The sequence below is a fragment of the Microcebus murinus genome, chromosome 7 (assembly GCF_040939455.1).
Source record: "Microcebus murinus isolate Inina chromosome 7, M.murinus_Inina_mat1.0, whole genome shotgun sequence".
NCBI classification, from domain to species: domain Eukaryota; kingdom Metazoa; phylum Chordata; class Mammalia; order Primates; family Cheirogaleidae; genus Microcebus; species Microcebus murinus.
Window position 1 is genome coordinate 25,882,100 of NC_134110.1, and position 26,330 is coordinate 25,908,429.

Genomic DNA, 26,330 nt, shown 5'->3' on the forward strand with positions numbered 1-26,330 from the left:
CCATGCTCTTTTGCGTGCTTTTACCCTAAAGTGTAAACAGATGTGAAGATTTCATATCCAGTGAGCTGTAAATACAGATGTTCAAAAACAAAACCATTTCATTGCTCCTGAGAAATGCAGAAGTCCAAATAATTTTACAAAAGATTAATAAAACAAAAAGTTTGTTCTTTGAAAAGAAACAAAATTAACAGTTGTCTCGCTAAATTAACCAGAGACAGAAAAGGACCCTAATAACCTCAATCAGAAATTAAAAAGGAAATATTACAACTGATAGCACAAAAATACAAAATATCATCTCTGAATACTATAAAAATGTCAATGAACATAAACTTGAAAATATTGAGAAAATGGACAAATTCTTGGAAACACACAACTTCCCTAGGCTCAATCAGGAAGAACTATAACTCTTGAACAGACCAATATCAAGTAACAATCCTGAAGCAGCAATAAAAAAAATCTTTTCTCACTCTTTTTTTTTTTTTTTTTTTTTTTTTTGAGACAGATTCTCACTCTGTTGCCTGGGCTCAACTGCCATGGTATCAGCTTAGCTCACAGGAACCACAAACTCCTGCACACAAGCAACCCTCCTATCTCAGGCTCTCAAGTAGCTGGGACTACAGGTGCGTGCCACTATGCCCAGCTAATTTTTTCTATGTTTAGTAGATATAGCACCTCGCTCTTGCCCAGGCTGGTCTCGAACTCCTAACCTCAGGTGATCCTCCCACCTCAGCCTCCCAGTGTGCTAGGATTACAGGCATGAGTTGCCATACCCAGCCAGCAATAAAAACTTCCAACCAAAAAAAGTCCCAGACCAGATGGTTTCATAGCAGAATTTTACCAGATCTACAAAGAAGAACTGGTACCTACATTGCAGAAATTATTTGAGAAGGCAAGAATCCTCCCCAACTCATTCTACAAAGCCATGATCACTTTGATACCAAAACCAGGAAAGGACACAACAAAAAAGAAAATTACAGACATATCCCTTATGAATATAGATGTAAAAATTCTCAATAAAATCCTAGCAAACTGAATTCAGCTGCACATCAAAAAAATAATCCACCACAACCAGGTGGTCTTCATCCCAGAGATGCAAGGATGGCTCAACATACACAAATCTAGAAATGTGATTCAACATATAATAGAAGCAAAAACGAAGACCCCATATGATCCTCTCAATAAATGTAGAAAAAACATTTGACAAAATTCAGCACCCTTTTATGATAACTCTTAACAAAATAAGCATAAATGGAACATGCCTCAAAATTAAAAGCCATATATGAAAAACCCACAGCTAACATCATACTGAACAAGGAAAAAATGTGAGCATTTATGCTTAGAAGTAGAACCAGAAAAGGTTGCCCACTGTCACCACTTCTACTCAACATAGTGCTGGAAGTCCTAGCCAGAGCAATCAGGCAAGAAAAGGAAATGAAGGGTATCCAAATGGGGAAAGAAGAGGTCAAACTAACACTCTTTACTGATGATATGATTTTCTTTTTTATTTTTATTTTTATTTTTTTTTTTTTGAGACAGAGTCTCACTCTGTTATCCGGGCTAGAGTGCTGGGGCATCAGCCTAGCTCACAGCAACTTCAAACTCCTGAGCTCAAGCAATCTTTCTGCCTCAGCCTACTGAGTAGCTGGGACTACAGGCATTTGCCACCATGCCCAGCTAATATATATATATACACATATATATATATATATATGTATATATATATATATATATCCAAGTAATTTCTTTCTATTTTTAGTAGAGACGGGGTCTCACTCTTGCTCAGGCTGGTTTCAAACTCCTGACCTTAAGCGATCCACCCACCTCAGCCTCCCAGAGTGCTAGGATTACAGGTGTGAGCCACTCCGCCCGGCCTGATGATATGATTTTATATCTAGAAAACCCCAAAGATTCTGCCAACAGACTCTTCAAATTGATAAATAAATTCAGCAAAGTCTCAGGAAACAAAATCAATGTATACAAATTGGTAGCATTCCGACACTCCAACAACAGTCAAGCTGAGAATCAAATCAAAGACTCAATACCTTTCACAATAGCAACAAAGAAAATAAAATACCTAGGAATATATTTAACCAAGGTGGTGAAAAACCTCTATGGAGATAACTACAAAACACTGCAGAAAGAAATCGCAGAGGATGTAAACAAATGGAAAAAATATATCATGCTCATGGATCTGCATAATCAACATTCTTAAAATGTCTATACTATCCAGAGCAATTTACAGATTCAATGCAATTCCCATTAAAATACCAACATCATGTTTCACAGATCTGGAAAAAATAATTCTATGCTTTCTATGGAACCAGAGAAGACCCCATATAGCTAAAGCAACCTTAAGAAAAAAGAAAAAATTGGGGCACATCAATTTACCAGACTTCAAGCTATATTGCAAACCTGTAGTAACCAAAGCAGCATGTTACTGGCACAAGAACAGAGACATAGACCAATGGATCAGAACAGAGAACCTAGATATAAAACTATCATCATATTGCCATCTGATCTTTCACAAAACAGACAAAAACATACACTGGGAAAAGAATCCCTATTCAATAAATGGGTCTGCAAAAATTGGGTAGCCACATGTAGAAGACTGTAACAGGATCTGCACCTCTCACCACTTGAAAAAAAATTAATTCATGATGGATAACAGACTTAAACCTAGGGCAAGGAACTACAAGCAAATTCTAGAAGACAGTGTTGGAAAAAATCTTATATACATCAGCCTGGGCAAAGAATTTATGAAGAAGACCTCCAAAGCAATCAAAGCAACAACAAAAATAAATAAATGGGACCTAATCAAATTAAAAAGCTTCTGCACAGCCAAGGAAACAATCACTAGAGCAAACAGACAACCTACAAAAGGAGAGAAAATATTTGTATGCTATACATCTGATAAAGGGCTGATAACCAGAATCTACAAAGAACTCAGACAATTCACAAAGAAACTTTTCAAAGAAGATAGACTAATGGCCAATAAACATATGGAAAAATGCTCAACATCTGTAATAATCAGGGAAATGCAAATCAAAACCACAATGAGGCTGGTCCGAAGATAGTGAGTTATCTCACTGGATTGTTCACAGTTACAAATTGAACTTTTTGTTCTATTACTTTCCCCTGTCCTCACTACTGCACTAGACTGGTCTTAAAACACACACACACACACACACACACACACACACACACACTCTGAGATATCACCTAACTCCAGTGAGAATGGCTTTTATCAAAAAGCCATTTAACAAATGCTGATGTGGAGGAGAGATAGGAACACTCATACAGTGCTGGTGGGACTGCAAACTAGTACAACCGATATGGAAAATAATATGGAGATACTTCACAGACCTAAAAGTAGAACTACCATTTGATCCAGCAATTCCACTCCTGGGTATTTACCCAAAAGAAAAAAAGACATTTTATAAAAAAGACACGTGCACCCGAATGTTTATAGCACCACAATTCACAATTGCAAAGATGTGGAAACATCCCAAGTGCCCATCAATACATGAGTGGATTAATAAATGTGGTATATGTAGCTCATGGACTCAGACATAAAAATATGGTGAATAATACCTCTTGAATGAACTTCAATGGAACTGGAGACCATTATTCTAAGTGAAGTATAACAAGAATGGAAAAACAAATACCACATATATTCACCATTAAATTGGAACTAATTGATCAACACTTATGTGTACATATGGAAATAACACTCATTGGAAATCAAACAGGTGGGAGAGGAGGAGGGAAGGAGTAAATTCACACCTAATGGGTACAATAACTTTGACTCAAACTGTAAAAAAGCAATTTATGTCACCAAAATATTTGTAATCCTATAATATTCTGAAATTCAATAAAAATAAATTTTAAAATGAAAAAATAAAAATAGAAACCAGGCTCCCATACTTATTACCAATGTAACCCTGGGCAAATTGCTCACACCTTGGTTTCTTCCATTTCACAATGGAGATAAAAGAATTACTGTAAGAATTTAAAGAAAGAATGCACATATAAATGCTTATTAGGGGACCTGACACTTTGCTATTGCTATCACTATTATTTAACAAATGACTGAATTGCCCAGCTATACAATTTTTTTTCTTGAGACAGAGTCTCCCTCTGTTGCCTGGGCTAGAGTGCTGTGGCATCAGCAACCTCAAACTCCTGAGCTCAAGCCTTAGCCTCCCAAGTAGCTGGTACCAAAGGTGTGTGCCACCATGCCTGGCTAATTTTTTTCTATTTTTACTAGAGACAAGGTCTCACTCTTGCTCAGGCTGGTATAGAACTCCTGACTTCAAGCAATCCTCCCACCTTGGCCTCCCAGAGTGCTGGGATTATAGGCATGAGGTATGGTGCCCATCATATGCATTTCTTTAAAATGCACATGTAAACATATACACCTTGATCACCCTTCTCTACAATGTTTATCATCATCTATAACTTTTTGTCCCAAATTTCTCTCAAAATTATGAGAAGATCTTTGTACTGTACCAACCTATTGCCACAAGCTTGTTAGGTGAGAGTAGAACTTCAGTTTCAGGGCAACCAGGAACCTGAAAACCCACTTCTGGCCTGCTTTCCCACAAGGTGGGCTCTTTATCGCTTATTCTAGGTTTATGGGCTGTGCCCCTCTTTGATCTTGAGGCGCCTTCCCCTGAAGGAGTTTCTGAGACAGTTCTCTGCACTTGTGTTAGAAGAATGGCTTCTGGTTCCAAGTGTCCTTCTTTGCCAAAAATGCCTGATAAAATCTTCAACACTCCCCACTCTTAGATTACATCTTTAATAACTTCATTTTAATGTTTCCCAATTATATATTGACATTTTGATATATGATTTATTACATATTTATTGCATATTCAGATTTTTAAATATATTTATTACACAAACAGTGCACAAGACATGAGATTCATATAAGATGTGTTATTTGCCCTTCCCCACTGAGGCACCCTCATAAATCCCACTCCATTGAGGCATATACCCCCATGAAATTGATTTTACCTCAAGACAAATATAAATGAACAAATAAAGAATTCTTGCCTTCAAACAAAAAATAAATAAAAATAAAATGTATCCAATGGAATCTAAATGCCATAGTGACTCAATATATGTCATCTCTTTAAAAATATGTGACTAAGTCCTTTAACATTTGGAAATTTTTTAAAAGATTAACCCCTCTTTGAATTCATATTTCAATTTTCACTTTCCCAACAGAATTGTATCCTAATGTAATCTATTTTCTATGCTTAAAAATCTTGAATTGCTCACATTGTCATACTTCTCAGCAATAAAATGTATATAAAGTTTCATTTTTAACTTATTTCCTATAATCATAAGCTTCTAAATATTAAAACAACCCAAAAAAGATGCTTCCCTCTGGTTTACAATCACAATTGTTGCTAGTATACAAAGCAATACAAATATATTGCAAATTTTAGTGAAATTATAAAATTATAAATTTTATGGTATGAAACATAAAAAGCAAAATTTTCATCTTAAAATGAAATGTATGAGGCTGTTTTTAACAAATATGGTTCATTTCTTCTTCTTTTTTTTTTTTTTGAGAGAGAGAGAGTGTCTCACTCTGTTGCCCGGGCTAGAGTGCCATGGCATCAGCCTAGCTCACAGCAACCTCAAACTCCTGGGCTCAAACAATCCTACTGCCTCAGCCTCCCAAGTTGCTGGGTCTACAGGAATGTGCCACCATGGCCGGCTAATTTTTTCTATATATTTTTAGTTGTCCAGCTAATTTTTTTCTATTTTTTTAGTAGAGATGGGGTGTCGCTCCTGCTCAGGCTGGTCTCTAACTCCTGAGCTCAAACGATCCACCCACCTCGGCCTCCCAGAGTGCTAGGATTACAAGTGTGAGCCACCACGCCCAGCCTGGTTCATTTATTCTTGATGAATAATACTTATTCCTAGGATGAGTCAGAGTCCAAAATAATTATAATCCTATTTGGGTTTTTTTTCCCATTTTTCTGCTAGCACTGAGAAAACTTGTTTATATAAATTAATAGATAGGACTGGGAGCAATTTTCTTATAATGATGACACTCAATTTTTTTAGCTTCTGAGTCATATGCAAAAAAGTCACATAGCAATTAAATTATCAAGTGTACTTCTTAATGATCTATCTGTTGACTGCTTGATTAGGTCCCTTTAAAATTTTGTTGAAAGCAAAGAATTAGCCATCACCTCAGGTATAAAACTACATTAGTTCTTTCCCAGCCAATAAATTCATCCACTTTCTCAGAACCAAGTGCAGAGTTTTGAATTGCACCTGCAATAATGGGGACAGCCCAGGGCTGGCCCCAAAGTACACAAAGAAGAACAAAGTTGGAGAAGGAAGGCTATGGCTAAGGGATCGGCCCAGGCCCTTCTCCGGGTATTGTAGGGTGGAGTCCATGTGGAAGTCTGTAACCTTGTTCTCCTCCTGGGGTGTGTGTGAAAGCCCACAGTGAAAGATCCCACTTTTAATCCAGGGCCAGAGACTTCGGCTGCTGCAACCCTATGGCCACCTTCCCACAGGGCCCAGATCTTGAGGTGAGGAGGACTTGGCCCTCCTTCCTGCAGGGCTCACAGATCCTCCTGCCTCTTCTTCCCTAGGCCCAAAGAGCTGGGAACACCACTTGAGTAGGTTGTCACAGATAAACATCTCCTGTGTTGTATACCTGACAACTGCCACTTCAATTGTAACAACAGCCAACGTGTAGATCTCGGCACTTAATACTTTGAGTTCACTTGTTTATTTGGTATTAACTGTCTCCACCAGTAAGACAGAAGCTCCATGGGATCGGAGACCCTGTCTCAGTCAGTGTCCAGCACAGTGCTTGGGCCATGTGGACCCCAGTGGCTGTGGTGGACACTGTGACTCAAGGCCCAGACAGATCCCCCCAGTGACAGGCTCAATGTCCCAGTTGATGGGGGTGCAGTCAGCTGTATTCAGCCTCATCCTCTCCAGTGGTCCCCCAGCTGCAACTTGCCAAGGTCACACCCTTCCCCACATGGCCCACAATCCATGTCCTGGCTATCTTGGTCCAACTGAGGACAGCCCTACAAGTCCAACAGGGACCTCTGTTGAAGAGCTCCCTGCAGGGGCCAGTGAACACTGTCCTTGGGCAAATCACAGCTCTACTCTTGCTGTCTGTCCCTTCCCCTCCACAGTTCCAAGCCACACCCCAATAAACAGTTATTCAGTTCAGTCCTGGAGTCCACTTCCCCCACAAGGGACCCCAGTCTCCCACAATGATCCTGTCAGGTGACTCCTAACATTACCTCCATTTTACAGATGAGGAAACTGAGGGACAGGGAAGGTAAGGAACTTACCTAATGCATCAGCGGGAACATGGTGGTGGCAGGTCTTGAGTTTGCGCCATCAGCCACAGGAAGTTCCACCAGCATCTTGCTCCCCTCCTGACTCTGGGCTATGACACATCCTATTTCCTACCTCCCCTTCAACCTGGCTAACTCCCACATATGATTCTTATGTCATTGCAGCTGGCACTTCCTCCAGGAAGCCTTCCTGGCTCATGGCAAGTGTGAAACACACGGATTCCACCTGTGACTCCTGCTCATTATCAGGCCCTGAATCAGAGGGCACTATACCCATCCACCCCCTGAGCTTCCCTTATGCTCAGGAAACACCTGTTCACTGAACACTCACAATCACTAGGCAGCCCGAGAGCAAGGCAAGGGCAGAAGGGCATTGAAAGCTGGTTTGCCCCTGGCAGGATCCACCACCCAGAGCCTTATCCCACTTGGGCGAGTGCCTGATACTGCCACAGGTATCACTGGGACACTATTTATTACTTCAGTCTTTTTCCTCTCTGTTTCATTTTGGGTAAATCATATTACCCTGTCTGTGGTTCCCTAATCTTCTTCTGAAATGTCCAATACGATACCATGCAATAAACTTTTTGTTGTAGATAATATACTTTTTCATGTTTTAGAATTTCCATTTGATTCTCTTTTTCTAATAACCATATCACTATTTACCATCTATACACTCATTATCTTTGTCTTAGCCAGGTGTGGTGGTGTGCACCTGTAGTCCCAGATACTCAGGAGGCTGAGCCAAGAGGATCACTTGAGCTCAGGAATTCGAGTTTACAGTGAGATATGAACTAGCCACTGCACTCTAGCCTGGGCCACAGAGCAAGAACTCTCTCTCTATATATATATATATGTATATATATATACACACACAAACACACACACACATACGTATACATGACAGAAGAAAATTTTTCTGAACTAAAAATACCTGATCTCAATGCTGCTGAAAGGCCTTATTGTGCACTGACACAATAATAGATAACTCCAAGTCTGATGAAATTACTGAAATTCAAAGATAAAATACACAAACATCGAGAAAAAATAAATTGCTCACAGAGGAAAATAATCAGTTTGCCTCAGACTTTAATAAGAACTATAGCTGTGCCCATATTTATTTCCTTACTGTGTCATAGTCATATTTTGAAGTTAATTTCTTTTTCTTTTTTCCTACCAGAGTGTGATGGCAACAATTAAATTCAACATTAAGTTTATAGGATGCAAAATATTATGATGGAAACTTGGCAGAAATAAAGAAGACATCATTTAGAAATACTAGCTGTGCAAGAGGATGAAATAAATGAAACAGATATTGTTGTTACCTCGCTCTGGGGATGGAGAACGTATTTTCAGATGTATGCATGATTGCAGTATGTCAGAAGGGGTTGAGAGGAAGTTCTGAAATTGTTTCATGGGCAGATATGTTTAGGTGGATATTGGGCATTGAAGGGGTGGACTGTAGCACACACCTCATTTTACCCTATCCAACATCCATTCCCCACCCCTTCCTTTTATTACCTCAATTTTGGTTTGTGGTATGGGCATACAACCCTACCTTGGCCACCTAACCAACATGTGACATCCTTCTCTCCAGGCTTGCTCCTGAAGGTAAATGCAAAATCAGGGGTGTCCTTGGCTTTCTTTTCTTCTACCTGAATCATATATTCCACAACAGTCTAATACTGTTATCTCTGCCCTCACCTGGCCCCTTCTCTCTAGATGCACATCTCTAGCTACCTACTAAAAATCTTCCTTTCAGTCTCCCAGAGACAACTCAGGTTCAGCATGTCAACAACTGGCCTCATATTTGCCTGCCTTCTCCTCTCCCCAAACAACTGTTTATCTCCTTTGAATCCTCATCCACCACCCACCCAAGGTCCATGTCTTGGTCTCATTATCAGCGCCTCCCTTTCCCTCATCTCCCACATCCTACCTGCACCATGTTCTGCCCTTTCTTCCTATGAAAGGCTCTCAAGTCTTTCACTTTCTCTCTTTGCAATTGGTTTTGTTGTGTGTTTGTTTGTTTTTTAACTGGAATGAAATTCATATAACAAAAAATTAACCATGTTAAAGCATATAATTGAATGACATTTAGTTCATTTGTAAGGTTGTACAACCATCACCACTTCTAGTTCTAAAACATTTTCATCATCTTAGACTCATTAAACTGTCACTCTCTATTCCTGCATTCCATCCCCAGCCCCTGGCAACCACTAATCTACTTTCTGTCTCTATAGGGTTACCTATTCTGGATATTTCACATAAATGGAATCATACGTGTCATTTTGTGTCTGGCTTTTCTCACTGAGTTTAATGTTTTCAAGGTTTATCCATGTGGTAGCATGTGCCAGTTTTTCATTCCTTTTACCTGGTGAATAATATTCAATTGTATGGATCTACCACATTTATTTATCCATTTATCCATTGACAGACATTTGCGTTGTTTCCATCTTCAGGCTATTATGAATAATGCTGCTAGAAACATTCATGTACAAGTTTCTGTATGGACATATGTTTCCTTTCTTTGGGGTATATACCCAGGAATTGCTGAAACATATGATAATTCTATGTTTAAATTTTTGAGGAACCACCAAACTCTTTTCTACAGCAGCTGCATCATTTTATATTCCCACCAGTAATATATGAGGCTTCCTACTCATATCTTGCCAAAACTTATTTTCCTTTTTATTATTATTATAGCCATCTTTGTATGTATTAAGTGGTATCTCATTGTGGTTGTATTTGCATTTGACAAATGATTATGATGTTAAGCATCTTTTTTTTTTTTTTTTTTTTTTTTTTGAGACAGAGTCTCACTTTGTTGCCTAGGCTAGAGTGAGTGCCGTGGCGTCAGCCTAGCTCACAGCAACCTCAGACTCCTGGGCTCAAGCGATCCTTCTGTCTCAGCCTCCCAAGTAGCTGGGACTACAGGCATGCGCCACCATGCCCGGCTAATTTTTTCTATATATATTAGTTGGCCAATTAGTTTCTTTCTATTTATAGTAGAGACGGGGTCTCGCTCTTGCTCAGGCTGGTTTTGAACTCCCGACCTCGAGCAATCCGCCCGCCTCGGCCTCCCAGAGAGCTAGGATTACAGGCGTGAGCCACCGCGCCCGGCCAGTTAAGCATCTTTTCATGTGTTTTTGGCCATTTATATATCTTCTTTGGAGAAATATCTATTCAAGTTCTTTGCCTTATTTATTTATTTAGAGACAGAGTCTCACTCTGTTGCCCAGGCTAGAGTGCCGTGGCATCAGCCTAGCTCACAGCAACCTCAAACTCCTGGGCTCAAGTGATCCTCTTGCCTCAGCCTCCTGAGTAGCTGGGACTACAGGCAGGCGCCACCATGCCCGGCTAATTTTTTCTATATATTTTTAGTTGGCCAATTAATTTCTTTCTACTTTTAGTAGAGATGGGTTCTCGCTCTTGCTCAGAGCTAGTCTCAAATTCCTGACCTTGAGCGCAATCCTCCCGCTTTGGCCTCCTATAGTGCTAGGATTACAAGCGTGAGCCACTGCGCCTGGCCTATTTATTTATTTGTTTAGAGATAATGTCTCACTCTGTCACCCAGGCTGGTATGCAATGGTGTCACCATAGCTCACTGCAGCCTCAAACTCCTGGGCTCTAGTGATCCTCTTGCCTCAGCCTCCCAAGTAGCTGAGATTACAGGTGAACTCTACCATGCCCAGCTGCTTTTCTTATTGTGTTAATAGAGACAGGGTCTCACTTTGTCACTCAGGCTGGAGTGCAGTGGTGCAATAATAGCTCTCTGCACCCTTGAATGCAAGCAAACAGGTGCAAGCAAACAAGTGGGACTATGGCTACACACCACCACACATGGATAATTTGTATTATTTTTTGTAGAGATGGGACCTCACTATGTTGCCCAGGCTGGTCTTGAACTTCTGATCTCAAGTCATACTCCTGCCTTGGCCTCCCAAAGTGTTAGGATTACAGGCATGAGCCATGGCAATGGCCCTTTCCACTTTGTTAATAATGCCTTTTGATGCACAAAATTTTTTAATTTTTATAAAGTCCAATTTATCTTTCTTTTTGTTGTCGTTGTTGCTTGTTCTTTTGTCACACCTAAGAAACCATTGCCAAACCACTGCCAAGGCCATGAAGACTTACCCTTGTTTTCTTCTAAGAGTTTTAAAGTTTTAGTTCTTGCATTTATGTGGGAACAAGAATGACACTATTTCAGATGCTAACCCACCAGTGGCTTCTGACTGACCCCAAGTCTGGGAATGCCTCCAAGATGTTCCTTGATGTATTACTCTTTATGTAGAAACATCTATTCCCTGTAAGTTTTGCATTTTCTCCAAAACAACCCTTGATATTGTGCAGAAATCACAGGCTGTGATGCATTCTCTCAGCTATAGATGAAAGGTTCCCACAACCCCTTCCTCAAGTTCAATAATCTGCTAGAATGGCCCACAGAACTCAGGAAGGCATTTTACTTACATTTACCGGTTTATTATAATGAATACAACTCAGAACAGCGAAATGGAAGAGATGCATAAGGCAAGGTATGGGGGAGGAGGAGGAAGCGAGAGGGAGACAGGGGAGGGCATCAAAGAATGAATTAATGAAAGTAGGGAATGACATCATGTGCATTTAGGGGCAGAAACTTGGGAAAATTTGTGTTGAGAGAGGCACCCAGAAGGAGCCGAGCCCAGAAGGGAGTCTTTCTGACATCTACGTCCTCACCCTCTTACCCACCATAGCCCTGCGGCTGTGGCCTGAGCGAATGGGCCCCTTACTGGGAACGCTGTTCCTGTGGCCAGGTCCCAAAGCCGCCTCTCTCGGGGCTCCTCACCCGCGTCTTTGGTGGGTCTCCCTCCTCCCATTCGCTAACGGGTAGTTCCGGAGGCGAGGGTCGTAGCTCCTCCCCGTGGGGCAAAAGCCGCCTGAGAATGCCTGGGTCGCAGGACGCCAGGGGCTGCCAGTGGTGCGCTGTCCCTTGACCCCTCCTCTCCCACTCCCCACCGTTCCCAGCAGGGCCTCGGCCAGCCCCTAGTTGGGCTACAGCAGTCGCGGCCACGGAGGTGCCTCCAGCCTCCGCTGGCGGGAGACTCCATTTCTCAGGCGGATGCGCAGCCGCGGTCCCCATTTCCCAGAAGCGCCGGGATGCGCAGGCGCACCTCCAGGACCCCATTTCCCAGCGTGCCGCGGGCGGGCTCCGCTCCGGCCTGCCCCACCCCCTTCTACCTGCGACACGTGGGGCGGGAGACTCACCGGGCACCGGAAGTAGCTGTCAGGGCTTGGTGCAGGTGGGGCAGGGCACAGGTGAGATGTAGGACGCCAAGGGGTCCCCCTAGGGGGCTCTGCATGGCGAGTCAGGGCCTGGGCCCTCGGTGCTCCGGGAGAGCCAGGGAACGCTGTGGGCGTCCGGGATCCGGGGTGCGTGGGCGGGGCCTGGGCCGTGGGCTGAGGGCCTAGTAGCCGGGGCTCGCTGCGGGCTGTCAGCCTGGTTGGGAGCCGCGGGATGTGTAGACAGGGCGCCCTCCCTTAGGGGCGGGCCCTGGGGCCCTTCAGTGGGGCCAGAGCTGTCCTGGCGGAGCCCGAGCAGATTTCCGGCTCCCAAGATAGGATCCTGGAAGGTGGCGGCAACCCAGGGTCTGTCCAGTTCTGAGCCAGCTTGCGATCTGTGTAGGAGGAATTCGGCTGGAGAGGGCCTGTCTCTAGCGTATGGACTTTGGCTGGGAGCATCCCTAATCACCTGCGCCAGGAGGCCCCAGCCCTAGGGTTGACTGCCTCCCCTCTTGTCAGCCAGAAGGAAGTAGAATGTACTTTTTATGGGTCCAGTGGTGGTTGTGGTTTAGAACCAGCTGCTCTGCTCTGGGTGGTAGCCTCAAGGCCTCTGTGGAGCTCTAGGCAGAGGGCTTCCTGGGGAATAGGGCTGGGAGGAGTGGGTGACCAAGTCCAGCTGGGTCTGTCTGGGAAGTAGACCATGTCCCCTCCTTTGCGGGGGGGGGGGTCTCATCCTGTGCCAGTTGCCCCAAGAAAATGGGGCTTTACAGGATGGGAGCATGATGGGTTCAGTCTCACAACATTTGGCACTACAGGTACAACCAACATGAGTGAGCCCCAGGGGTCCATGCGGATCCTAGTGACAGGGGGCTCTGGGCTGGTGGGCAGAGCCATTCAGAAGGTGGTAGCAGATGGGGCAGGCCTGCCTGGAGAAGACTGGGTGTTTGTCTCCTCCAAGGACGCCGATCTCACGTGAGTGAGTCCATCCCCAGAGCACTTCTCCTCCCCATGCCCGCTTCAGAATAAACAGCTCCAGGCTGGGCCTGTCCCTGAGCTGGCAGTTGCCACATGTCTGGGTCCTCTCTGCCAGATGGCTGACCTGGCCTGGGTGTGCTCAGCTGTGCTGCTAGGCAGACACCTCCCATCCCTTCCTGGAAGCCCACACTCTCACACAGCTGGGCACTGGACTTGGCCACTTTCCCTTTTGGCTGCCCTTCCTACCATGGCCCCACCCGAGGGTGCTGGTTCCCTCAGGCCTCCAAGTGGTTCCTGACAGCCCCGCTTCCCCCAGGGATGCAGCACAGACCCAAGCCCTGTTTCAGAAGGTCCGACCCACGCATGTCATCCATCTTGCTGCAATGGTGGGGGGCCTTTTCCGGAATATCAAATACAATCTGGACTTCTGGGTAAGTTGTGGCGGGGGGGGGGGTGGCAAGCACTGAGAGCCAGGGACCCAGGTTCCGGGGACTTCCTGGTGGGCTTCCCACTTTTACAAATTCATGTTCTTGCCCCAGGAAGTCCCTAAGGACCAGGGCTGGGCAAAGACTGGTGTGTGTAGCCCCTGAGGGGCCCCCAGTCGCCCACACTTGGTGCTGTGGGCAGAGGAGCATGCAGGTGGGCCTCGGGTCATTATACCCAGTAGGAAATGCCGTGGAGCTTACTCACAGTGTTGGGAGGTGAAAGAAGCCAGCATTTGCAGTACAATTTGGGTGGGTTCCTGCACCTCCAGAGTCTCCATTCCCAGGACTGTGCTAGTCCAGCTCCCATGAGCCAGGTTCCCCAAAGACTGGGGTTTAGGGGTATGAACAGGGCTCATGTGTGCCCTGGGGCAGCATGGGGTCAGAGTCTTGCCCTTGCTAGCTATGCCCCTGAGGGTTGGCCCCGCCTGTTTCTGAGGGGCAACACCTTGCCCTGGCTGGCCTGTACCAGGCCCTGGGGTCAGCAGAGGATCAGACCAGATTCTGTCCAGGGGCCCTGGCCCCCCAGAGCTCTCCCTCTTTCTGTCTCAGCCTTCCCATCAGACTCCCTGGCCACCACCTCTACCCTCTTCTAAGTCCAAATGCCCTGGCTATCTCATGTCCAATTATAGAAGGGGCAGTAGGCCTTGTGCTTGGATAGGGCAGGCCATGGCTTCACTGCTACTGGGCAGTTAAGCCAGGTGTGAGCTTCTGTAGGATGGGGCAGCGGAGGGCCCTTCTCACCATATAGGAGCCCCAATTCCCTGGGCCCTTTCCCTGTGCTTCATTACATGTTGTGCCCTGGGCAGCCCTGGAGTGGGCCCTGCCCTAATCTGGGGTGTGTGGTTCTCTCCTCCACTCCCAGGAAGACAGGACTGGACCCTCCTTACAGCCTTGGAAGGAGGAGGCAGCACTGGGAGGCTCTACCTTGTCCCAGCAGCAGTTAGGACAAGCAGGCTAGGGGACTGCCTGTTGAGGGACCAGGATGTGTCCCCACTTATGGTTCCTTACCTGGAGGAGCAGGTTAGGGCTAGAGTTCTACCTAGAGGGCCTGATCTCCCCTCTGCACCCTTGCAGAGAAAGAATGTGCACATCAACGACAACGTCCTGCACTCGGCCTTTGAGGTGGGCGCTCGCAAGGTGGTGTCCTGTCTGTCCACCTGTATCTTCCCTGACAAGACCACCTACCCTATCGATGAGACTATGGTGAGGGGGTGGGGCCTGGACACAGGGGCGGGGGCGGGCAGCTGTGTGGGCAGGGCTAGGAAGCAGCAGCCTCGGTGTCTCTCCTGTTCCCCAGATCCACAATGGACCACCCCACAACAGCAATTTTGGGTACTCCTACGCCAAGAGGATGATCGACGTGCAGAACAGGTCCTCCTCACACATCTTGCCAAGGCCTACCCTGGAGTGGGGAAGAGGGCTCAAGCTCCATAGGGTGGGCGGGCTGGCTGGGAACCCACGTGGGGTCTTGCCACCTCTTGTTTTTCTATCTCCAAGAGGCCAGTGGTGGGGAGGAGTGTGGTTGGTGGTCCCAGGATGAGGGAGGAGACACTGTGGTTCTGCAGGGCCTACTTCCAGCAGCATGGCTGCACCTTCACTGCCGTCATCCCCACCAACGTCTTTGGGCCTCATGATAACTTCAACATCGAGGATGGCCACGTGCTGCCCGGCCTCATCCACAAGGTGCACCTGGCCAAGAGTGAGTGCCCAGCCACCTAGCACACACCCAGCCCAAGTCACCCACTAATGGGATCCCTGGGGCTCAGCTGGGGAGGAGGTGGCCCAGTACCTTCTGACACCTGCCCTTCCCCTGCACCTGCAGGCAGTGGCTCAGCCCTGACGGTGTGGGGCACAGGCAAGCCGAGGAGGCAGTTCATATACTCGCTGGTTTGTATAGGAGGGCACAGCTCTTCCCCCAGAAAGTCTGCCCTGTGAGCCCTGGGCCTGTCCTTGCTGGGCTTTGGGGGAGGTGGTGGCAGCGGGAGCCAAGGAACAGGTGAGGGTCTGGACAGAGCCCCTAGAGGAGTGATCTCTAGTTCCCGCAGTATCCCTGTGGGTTCCTGCCCGACAGGAGGCAGTGAGTGCAGCTCTGCAGAAGAACTGCCCAAAGGAGAGACCCCATCTGCAGGCTGAGCCCTGGTTGTGTCCCCCTGAGCAGGGAAAGCAGTGTGGAATCCTCAGCAGGGGCATCTGGGAGAGGTGACCTGTGGCCCCATTTGGCCACACCTTGTGCTCTCTGACCCTGGCTGTCTGACCTCCAGGACCTGGCCCAGCTCTTTATCTGGGTCCTGCGGGAATACAGTGAGGTGGACCCCATCATCCTGTCAGGTGGGCAGTCCCCATCTCCCCTTCCTTCACTGTGGGAAGGACCTATGTTTGTCCTGGGAGGCTGGCTGAGGGGTGGCAGCAGGAACACTCATGGGGGATTGGGGGGCAGCCCTGGAGGAAGCCTGACCTGGCTGTGGGCCCTTTACTTCCCACAGTGGGTGAAGAGGATGAGGTCTCCATCCAGGAGGCAGCCGAGGCTGTGGTGGAGGCCATGGACTTCCATGGGGAAGTCACCGTATCCTCTGGTTCCAGTGATGGGGGTTTAGGTGAGGGCACAATGGGTGTGCTCAGGAGACCCCTCTGTGGGGGGGCCTCCTGTGTGGGAACACTTGGCAGCAGGAGACGGGTCTGCTGTCCTCTCCCCCAGGCCCCCAAGGGGAAAGACAGGTTCAGGGCTGGTGGGGCTGGGGGTGCAGGTGCTTCTTGTGCTGTGGCCTTGACCAAGGTGCCTAGTTTGATACAACCAAGTCGGACGGGCAGTTTAAGAAGACAGCCAGTAACAGAAAGCTGCGGGCCTACCTGCCTGACTTCCAGTTCACGCCCTTCAAGCAGGGTGAGCTCCTGCCCTCCCGCAGCCGCACCCAGTTCTCCTGGCCTCTCCTTGGCTTTGGTCCCCCACTGTCCTCTCCTACCAGTGTTCCCTGTAGAGGGGTGGAGTAGGGATGGGGACACCCCATGGATTTGGTCTTCAGGCCTATCAGAGCCTGTACTGCGTGGGAGGCACAACACAGAAGCTCAGAGGGGGTGACTTCCCTGTGTCCCTGGCCCCCACCCTCCCACGGGGGTCATTGTGGCCCTGGCCCTCTTCCGCAGCCGTGAAGGAGACCTGTGCTTGGTTCACTGACAACTACGAGCAGGCCCGGAAGTGAAGCCAGGTGATGGGAGCAGGCACCTGTGGGTGCTTCGCTGGAGAGAGCCCAGTGGCCACCACCCCAGACCCTGCCAGGAGCTGAGGGCACTGCCTGGCAACCTGGGCCCATGTTCCACCTCGCCCTGTGGCTCTAGGCAGCTGTCCAGCGGGGCTCATTCCTATCTGTCTCAGGGAAATCAAGGCCTGAGCAGGCCCAGTACTTTGCTCCCCACACTGGTTCCTGGTCCTGAGTGTGTCCACTCTGATCCTGCTTTCCTACTCCCGTGGAGCTAATAAAGTACATTTTCACAGCCTGGCCTCGGCAGCTCTATGCCAAGCTGTGCCCTGTGCCCAGGCATTACCCCTCAGCCTGGCCAGCCCCAGGGCCCACTGTCCCCCTGCTTGCTGTCCAGCCAAGTTGCTGGGCCAGGGTGGCCAACTGTGCCTGGGTTGGGTATCAGCAAAGGCTGAAGAGTGGGAAGGTATGTGTGGTCAGGAAGTAGCAGCCAGCCATGGTGAAATGGGCATAGGTTGTCAGCTGGATGAAGACGTGGGGCAGGGTGTCCCTCCTGCAGTTCCAGTCTCTCTGCTGCAGGCCTGGGTAACCTGAGCTCCTCCAGCCTCCCTGCCTTGGCCCCAAGGACTTCAGGGAAAGAGGCTGGCCTGGGTTTGGACAGGCCGAGTGGGGCAAGCAGATGGGTCCAAGGGGAAGCTGAGGGGTATGTGGCTCAGGCTCCCCTGGGGCTCCAGCAGAGCTGGGCCAACCCCAGGCCCTCATCTCCCCACCTCTCAGGCAGTAGCCTGGGTGTGAGCTCAGCCTGACCTTGTCCTGTGGAGAGTGACAGGTGGTATACAGGAGGGTCTGCTGGGCAGGCCAGCTCCAGCCACCAGGGAAGTGACATCATTGGCCACCTCATTCTCAGCAGGGAGACAGCAAAGTCTGGAAAGATTGACTGACAAGTGCCCCTGCCTGTCCTGGTAGCAGTGAGGTAGGGACAAGGAGCGCCTGGCTGCAGAGCCCCTGCTAACTCATTGCCTTCCTCCTCACCTAGCAGAGGGAGCCCCCAGGAGCCAGGCACTTACCCTAGCTCCGGGCTCAATCTTGGGCTCACTTCTTTTCAGGATACCTTCCCTCCCAGGTGCCCTTTGCCATCTTCACCCAGAAGGTAGTTTCTTCTGTCTGCAGATTGTGCCTGCCATGTTCATTTCTTCCTGTGTTTACTTGGGCAATATTGGTAGGTCTTCCCTGTGTCAGGCACCGAGTCCAGACCTGTATCTGCCACATCTCCCTGCACCCAGCTGACTTCTCACTGTATTTGTGTCTCTCTGGCAAGCCAAGGTGTTCATCCTTCAGACCCCCCTGGAGGCTGTCCCTTGGGTCAAGGCCTTCCCACCTTTTGGGTCTCAGCTGAGGTGGCACCTACTCTGAAAAGCCTTCCCTGGATGCATCCCTCAGCCCCTCACTGAGCACCCATCCTGACCTGTCATGATTGCCTGTTTGGAAACTCCTGGGAGCCCTGCTTCCCATCCCCACCAACCCCAAAGGATTTGTAGCCCCAGGATGTGGATTAGTTCCTTTACAGTGTGTTCCCCTGGCATCATCCCTTTGTAGATAAACTCTCTGCATGTGTAGGGGTTCAGGGAAAGCCTCCTGGAGGGGGTGACATCTGAGTTGGAGCTTGGATCAGCCAGGTGAGGGAGGGAGAGAAGGGTGCCCACCACCACCTCATGAGTAGAGAGACATGTAGGACACAGCTGGCAGGACACACATAGGGGTTAGGGGTGTCGCTGAAGGCTCCCAGCCAATGCTCAGAGGCCTAGCTTGACATGGTACAGGGAAGCTGTGCTGCCCACAGCCAGGGGCCACCTGGGCATTGGGGCCCTGGGCTTTCTCCTACCAGTGATGGCTCTGGGCAGTCAGCCAGCAACTCTCATTTACATTTTTTCAGTCCACCCAAGGCAACTGGGTTTTGTCTTTATTTGTGATAACAAGAAACTAGATGTTACAGGCCCCTGTCACAGCATTGGTCCTTAGCTGTCACTGTCCCTGGGGCCCTGGGAGAGCAAGGACCCTGAACCCACTCCAGGGAGTCTATGTGCAACGAGAGCTGCAGGAGAAATAGCTACAACACTGAACACTGGTGCAGAGCATCAGACCCTGCAGCTGAAACACACTGCCCACAGCCAGAAAGGCAGCCCTGAGCCTGCCCTGCAGCCATGCCCCCATCCTACCCCGTCCTTACCCCTAGAAAACCAATCCCATTCCTCCCTGTCATCCTCTTCCTGTGTGTCAGGGAAACCACAGTGTCCCTGATTTTTCACTTTTCCTCAGCTTTCCAGCACATTTTACCCCTCAACCTCCAGAAACATTTCCCAAATCCAACTGCTTTTCACCACCTCCACTATCAACCTGTCTGCATCTCATGGGACAGCCACAGCCCCATCCAGCAGCCTCTCTTCAGGGCTATAGGCTCCTTGCAGGACAATCCATGGTGTCTCTGTCCTTCACCCTCCTGACATGGCCAGCTGGCCTTTCCACATCACCTCCTCCACTCCCAACCCCTACACAACCTTCTCACCTCTAAAAAGTACAGGCTGGTTCTCTGCCCAGGGCCCTTACCTGGCTGGTCCCTGCCTGAGAGCATACTATTATACTAAACAGCTGGCGTCTGACGCTCCATGTGTTTTCCCTTAAGTCTATCAGTTGTCACAACCACGTGAGCTAGAAACTCACGCCCTCCCCATTCTACACAGGGAAAGGAAAGCAGAGTTGAGCAACCTGCAGTGGTGAGCTGTTGGCCCCCACATCCACCACCCACGTTGCCTGGCTACAGTGGCTGAAGCAGTCTCCTGGACGCCTTCGCCCGCCTCCCGCCCTGCCCTTCCCCGTCATCCACTTCAGAAGCGTGATCACTCTCTGGATATCCCGTCCGCCTCCACCGCAGACGAGCAGATCGCAGGATTGGGGCACGGGTTCGCCCCGCACTGCTGTGTGTCCTTCTCCAACCCAGAGCAGGGCCCAGACACTGCGGGTGCGCAACAAATACCGGCTGAACGAACGAGGAAGGTATTTCATTGTTGAAGAACTTAAAAAAATGCCAAAAGGTTTAGAAGAAAATAACAAAGCAGATTTAAAATGCAGACCGAGTGAAGAGTATAAAACCTGCAATCTTTGATCTTCACGGTATATTTTTCTCCTGTCGATTAAAAATTACAGGCTCCCCACAGTCACCGCCACGGTCCGGGTCAGTCTCTGAGATGGCCCAAGACACACAAGAGAGCCAGGCCTCCACAGGAGCCCTGGCCTCAGGAAAGAGGCCCCCAAAGGATCACACCCGGGCGCAGCAGGCCGTGGCCGGCTGGGTAGGGTCCTCCGGTCCGATTCCTCCTGTGCGTGGAGCCCCTGCCGGCCTTCTGGAGTCGGGGTCGACGCTCCGGACGGCTCAGGTGCCCAAAGACCACTCGTCGGGCGGCGGTGCCCCGCCAGGTTGGCCCCACCTCCGGGCGCCGAGTCAGGAAGCTAGCTGCGGACTAGAATGGTACCCAAAGCCCTTCCCCTTAGGAAAATCAAGCGCCCGCGTCCCGCCCACGTTTTCTCTCAGCCAATGGGCGGTATAGCTTTCTCGGGCCAGTGAGCAGCGAGGGAGTGGGAACTACTGCCTTGCGAGCCAGTAGAATGAGAACAGGAAAGGCCAGGGGCGGAGTCTGCGATCCTGGCAGCCAATCAACAAAAAAAGTCAAGGCGGCGGGATTTTATTGGTGGAGCCTAGGGGGCACGGCCTATGGTTGGGCGGCAAGATGGCGGCGGCGGGGCCAGCACCGCTGAGAGTGGGCTTCGTAGGTGCGGGCCGCATGGCGCTGGCCATCGCGCAGGGCCTCGTTCGAGCAGGTGCGGCAGCGCGGGGCCAGGCTAGTGGGCTCCGCGAGCATCTGGCCCACGGCCTGGCTTGGGAGGCGCCCCGTGCGGGGAGCTCACCTGTTGGGGAGGGAGCGGGCGCATCGGACGCGTGCAGGTACTGGCTGGGTTCCCTGAGAACCCCAGCGCGGGACACGAGGGCAGCAGGGATGTTAGGGGGCGAACGGGTGGTTCCTCCACCAAAAGGCGGAGAGGTGGAGCATGGACCCTGCGCCTTGGGACTCAGCTCCCCCGGGCACTGCTGGGAGCTCTTGTTACCTTTTGAATGTGGCTGCTAGAAAGTAGTTACGCAGGTGACTCAAATGATAATCTCTTGAACAGTGCTGGTTCGGTGCCATCTACTATGGCCAACTTTCTGGCCTCCTGGCCTTGGTCAAGCTGAGCCTTTGATTTTCTTTTTCTTCTTCTTCTTCTTTTTTTTTTTTTTTTGTATTTGTGCGCCAGCGTGACTTCTGGTAGTGAACAGCAGGGTTACTCCACCAGAAACCTTGGCTCCATGAATAGTTGGGGCCAGATAATTTCTGCCTTGCGTTGTAGGATGTTTAGCATCTCTGGCCTCTCCTCACTAGATGGCAGTAGCACCCCTGTGGTGTGACAGTCAAAATATCACCAGACATTGATAAATGTCCCCTGGATGGGGGGATGGAGGGGAGGCAAAATCATCCCTGGTTGAGAACCACTGGTATACAGCAGAGGATATTGGTGCTACCCTAGTGCTGCTCCACAGTATGTATTAATAAAAACCTTTATGTGTGGATTCTGGGTAGAGATAGCTAGGTGACTTGCAGCTGTGTGTTTAGCCGTACTTCAAGGTCCAGAAAAGTAATAATCAGAAGATAGTTACTGCAAGTCTCAGGAGTTTTACCTCTAAAACTTGGCAGTGTCACCTGCCTCCCAGGGCTGTACACATTAAATGAGACACATACATCAAGTGTTTAGCCCAGTACTCCTGTGTGTGGATGTCCTTGTCATTAACCATCTGTGTTCAGGTTGTGATATACACTGCTGTCTTCTTGTTCGACTATACAGAACTCTAACCCAGTCTCCCCACCCCTGTACTCCACAAAAGCAGATGATTGCTATCAAATGCGCATCCATGTGGATGTTCCAGCACAGACTTGCCCCCTCTGGAGGAAGCAGGGCCCCCTTTGAGCCTTTTGTGGCCAATCAGCTGCCTTTGTTCCTACCATGCCTCCCCAGGCCTGGTGTTGCCTCTGAGGTGCTGTTCCAGGCAGCCTTCCCTTCCCTGAGATCTGTGTCCCCACTGGATGAGGCAAGCCTCTGGCCTCCAGCCCAGCAGCAAGCAGATGGCAGTGACTGCCCCCCCCCCCCCCGCAGAATCGATGGGTCTTATTTCTTGGTACCAAGTGGATGGAGCATCCCTGCTTTTTGTTCTCGAAGTCTCAGGTTGGCAGGGGACCAGGGATGGGCCAGGTTTGGCTGAGCCTGAGAGGCCAGGAGAGCTCCTCCCCCTTCTCCTACCAGACCTCCTAATCAACCCCTTTGCCTTTGCTTTTCCAGGAAAAGTGGAAGCTCACCACGTGCTGGCCAGTGCACCAACTGACAGGGGCCTCTGCCACTTCCGGGTGAGCAGAGGGCCCAGGCTCTTTCCAGAGTGGGGCTTCCCCTCAGGAGCCTGGGGTAGCTCTTGGCTCCTGTCCTGCTCAGAAACTTATCAGGGCCAGGGGTGTGTGTCTTATTTAGTTGAAGTTTGCAGACTGGCTGGGCTGGGCTGGGCTGCAGACGGAGAGGTCAGAGACCAGTGGGGAAGTCAGGGTTATGGAGGGCCAGGGCAAAAGTGTGTGTGTGTGCCTGGACACAAGTGCATATGTATGCTGGAGTGGTGGTCATGGGCATTCTCTGGTGAGAGAGGCTTTGGGGAGGTGCTGACATGGAGGGTTGAGGGGGTGAGGGTGTAGACACTTGGCCCCAGGCCCCGTGGAAACTCCAGCAGGAAGGGCTGTGGTGGACACAGCCCCCTGGGTCCTAGGGGGGTCCTGGAGGGTCCTGGTTCTGTTGTCTTCTGTGCAGGCTCTGGGTTGCCAGACCACCCATTCCAACCAGGAGGTGCTACAGAGCTGCTCACTCATCATCTTTGCCACCAAGCCCCATGTCCTGCCAGCTGTCCTGGCAGAGGTGGCCCCTGTGGTCACTGCTAAGCACATCTTGGTATCTGTGGCTGCTGGGGTCTCTCTGAGTGTCCTGGAGGAGGTGAGTGGCCCTCGGGGTAAGCTCTGCTGGCTAGACAGACTTAGGTGGCAGACAGCCTTCCAGCCAGCCTGCAGAGGTAGCAGGTGGCCCACCTGGGTTAAGTGGCGAGGGTTAGGGTTCACTCCTGGTGCTGTGCTTGGGAGCCAGAGCCTACAGTTAGCTGAGGTATGTCTGCTTTGAGGCTCCTGCTCTGGGCTTGCCCAGCAGGACCCAATTCCACAGGCTCTCTGATTCTGACCTTTCTCCGGCCAGCTGCTGCCCCCCAACACACGAGTGCTTCGGGTCTTAGCCAACCTGCCTTGCGTGGTCCAGGAGGGGGCCATAGTGATGGCACGGGGTCGCCACGCCGGAAGCAGCGAGACTAAGCTCCTGCAGAACCTGCTGGAGGCCTGTGGGCAGTGCGAGGAGGTGCCTGAGGCCTACATAGACATCCACACTGGCCTCAGTGGTAGCGGAGTGGCCTTCGTGAGTGTTGTCCTCCCCGCCCCCCAGCCCCCAGCAAAGAGAGGCCCTCCTAAGGCCCTTTGATGGCCCCTGCCCTCAGGGTATAGCCCTGGGGCCTTGGATGCTTGGTCTCTAGGCTGACTATGAGTTCTTGGGCTCTATTCTCCCCTGGAACTTCATTGGCTTATTGGTCCTTTGAGGGCAGACCCCTGGGCTCAGGCCTTGGCCCTGGAATCTATGGCCAGTGCTCTGAGCCTTTTGCAGGTTGGGGGAGTGTTGGCTTTGACACCCTTCCCAACACTGCTGCTTTAGGTATGCGCATTCTCTGAGGCCCTGGCTGAAGGTGCTATCAAGATGGGCATGCCCAGTGGTCTGGCCTACCGCATTGCTGCCCAGACCCTGCTGGTGAGTGAGGGTGGCCCTGGGGGAACGTTGGGAAAATCCAGGGCTGCACTACCTCCAGTGGGCAGGGAAGCAACAGGGCCAAGAAGAAGCGGGCCACAGTGTGGGAGCTGCTTCCCTCCAGAGTCATCAGCCTCTCACACTCTCCCCAGGGTACAGGCAAGATGCTGCTGCAAGAGGGGAAGCACCCTGCCCAGCTGCGGACAGACGTATGCACACCGGGTGGCACCACCATCTATGGTCTCCACGCCTTGGAGCAGGGTGGGCTTCGAGCAGCCACCATGAGTGCTGTGGAGGCCGCCACCTGCCGGGCCAAGGAGCTTGGCAGAAAGTAGGCCCAGGCTCTGGATGAAGGTTGCCACCTCCTTCTCCACGTGTGCTACCCTCAGTGCCCCTACTCCTTCCCCTAAGGATGTGGTCCTCTCTTCCTCCTGTGTGATTCATGCTGTCCCCTCACACTAGAGGGAAATACAGGCAATAGGACTTGAGAGGTTTGGGCTGGCTGGGCTCCCACCAGCATAGGAGGCTTCCCTCCCCCATGGGCAGAAGGCATCTGCCTTAGTGAGCCCACCATGATAGCAGTGTTGGTTCTGAGGGTCCCTAGAGATGGCCTCTTGGTCAGGTGCCCACATGGCAGGGGAGTTGGTCAAGGCCATGAGCGGAGGTGCTAATTAAAGAAGAGCCAGCCCAGATGCCTAGTCTGGAGCCCTGGCCCTTCCTTAGATTTCCCAATGCCTTGGCACCTGCAGCCAAGCCAACTTCCTCGTCTTAGCTGAGGGGGTACAGGACATATGGAGTCTGTACAAGGGACTCCCTCCCCCTCAGTGAAGCCAGGGGCCTTAGCCTAATGCTAGACATGGCCACCTGTGGGGAGCTGGAGCCCCACCTTGCCAGCCCCTGCGAAGAGAAGGGTTGTGTGCTTTTTCCTCAGCCGATGAGGAGGAGAAGGAGCCTCACCCCTGGGGTCCTAAAAGCAGAGCTGTGCTGGGCTGGGCCTGCAGTAGTGCAGGGCTGGCACAAGGTGGTGGGTAATAGGTAGGTGGAGGGGGCTTGAGGTCTGGGAGGGTGGGCGCTGGCCAGCTGGAAAGAACATAGACCCCTTGCTCACCTGGGCCTAGGCTCCCTCTCTGTCCCAGACCCTACACCCTGGCAAGTGGCCAGGTGGCGCTGGACCTCATGACCTACTGGCTCAGGAGTCCTGGAGGTTCCTGTGGCCTTGCCCCACCATGCTGGCCTCGGACTGTAGGACTCGGCTCCTTAGCCTGCCTCTTAAGTGGCCAGCAGAGCAGGAAAGCCAGGACCTGGGGAGAAGCAAGGCTGTGGGACTGGCAGCTTGGGTTCTGGGGCCCCTGGGTGGGGAAAGCCCAGCAACCTGCCTCCACTCCATCCCCATCCTCAAGACACACCTGGGCCTCCTGAGACTACCTTGAGGTGGGGAGGACACTGTGCCATCCACCAGCTGGGTGACTTCAGGCACATTAATCCCCATCTGTGAAACTGGGATGACAGAGCCTATGCAACAGGAATGGTATTTCTATCCCTCATGCCCAGCTGCCTCTGTGGCCCTCTTCCCACCCCACTTACTCCCCCACAGAGGTGCAGCTGTTGCTGTGGCCCAGCCTAGCAGGGGCCAGCCCCCATCCCTGAGCCTCTGGTCCCAGAGGAGCCTGGCTCAGGCAGTGACTGCTTGATCTGAGTCTGCCTCACACCTGACTCCGTCTTCTGTGCAATGGGAATAAATGCACTGTCTCAGAACGCTGAGTGAGCTCAAATCTATTGGAGGTTGATGAAGGGGCCAAAACCCCATCTTAACTGACACCTGGGACCTTGGGCTCAGAGATAGATGTCAGCCAGTGGTGGTGCAAACGGTTTGGACGGCAGAGATTTCCCACCTTGGCTGCAGGTCACCATCGCCTGAGTGCTTTGTGAGGGTACAGAATTGCCAGCTTCCCCTGCACCCTTACCAGCCCTCCAGGGGCCTGTGTGCCAAGCCTGAGCAGGTTTGGAAGCCCAGGGTCTGGTGCAGGCTGCTCTGTGAGGGAACTCCTTGGGCAGCCCTGCCAGGAGCCACCTGCTTTCACACTGACAAAGCCCGTCTGCAAGGAGAAATCACTGCTGAA

The 26,330-nt window shown here is 50.4% G+C and overlaps 2 protein-coding genes across 5 annotated transcripts; both read left to right on the forward strand.

Moving 5' to 3' along the window:
- The first annotated feature begins 12,487 nt into the window (after positions 1 to 12,487).
- Positions 12,488 to 20,468, forward strand: GFUS (GDP-L-fucose synthase). Of its 3 annotated transcripts, none has more exons than XM_012752921.3 (11): positions 12,488 to 12,635; positions 13,415 to 13,571; positions 13,891 to 14,005; positions 15,134 to 15,262; positions 15,357 to 15,430; positions 15,625 to 15,758; positions 15,882 to 15,946; positions 16,321 to 16,387; positions 16,543 to 16,622; positions 16,841 to 16,940; positions 17,201 to 17,548. In XM_012752921.3, exons 2-11 carry the CDS (start codon positions 13,426 to 13,428, stop codon positions 17,254 to 17,256), a joined length of 966 nt encoding a protein of 321 aa, XP_012608375.2. In that variant the 5' UTR covers positions 12,488 to 12,635; positions 13,415 to 13,425; the 3' UTR covers positions 17,257 to 17,548. The 3 variants fall into 3 exon arrangements, with proteins under 3 accessions (XP_012608375.2, XP_075861085.1, XP_012608376.2); XM_076004970.1 differs by lacking the exon at positions 17,201 to 17,548 and adding an exon at positions 19,992 to 20,468 and having other exon boundaries at positions 12,508 to 12,635; XM_012752922.2 differs by lacking the exon at positions 12,488 to 12,635 and adding an exon at positions 12,835 to 12,965.
- A 127-nt stretch (positions 20,469 to 20,595) lies between these two features.
- Positions 20,596 to 25,965, forward strand: PYCR3 (pyrroline-5-carboxylate reductase 3). 2 transcript variants are annotated; one of them, XM_012752925.3, is made up of 6 exons: positions 20,596 to 21,126; positions 22,675 to 22,739; positions 23,185 to 23,364; positions 23,617 to 23,829; positions 24,121 to 24,213; positions 24,363 to 25,965. In XM_012752925.3, exons 1-6 carry the CDS (start codon positions 21,036 to 21,038, stop codon positions 24,543 to 24,545), a joined length of 825 nt encoding a protein of 274 aa, XP_012608379.2. In that variant the 5' UTR covers positions 20,596 to 21,035; the 3' UTR covers positions 24,546 to 25,965. The 2 variants fall into 2 exon arrangements, with proteins under 2 accessions (XP_012608379.2, XP_075861084.1); XM_076004969.1 differs by lacking the exon at positions 20,596 to 21,126 and having other exon boundaries at positions 21,175 to 22,739.
- Positions 25,966 to 26,330: the final 365 nt, after the last annotated feature.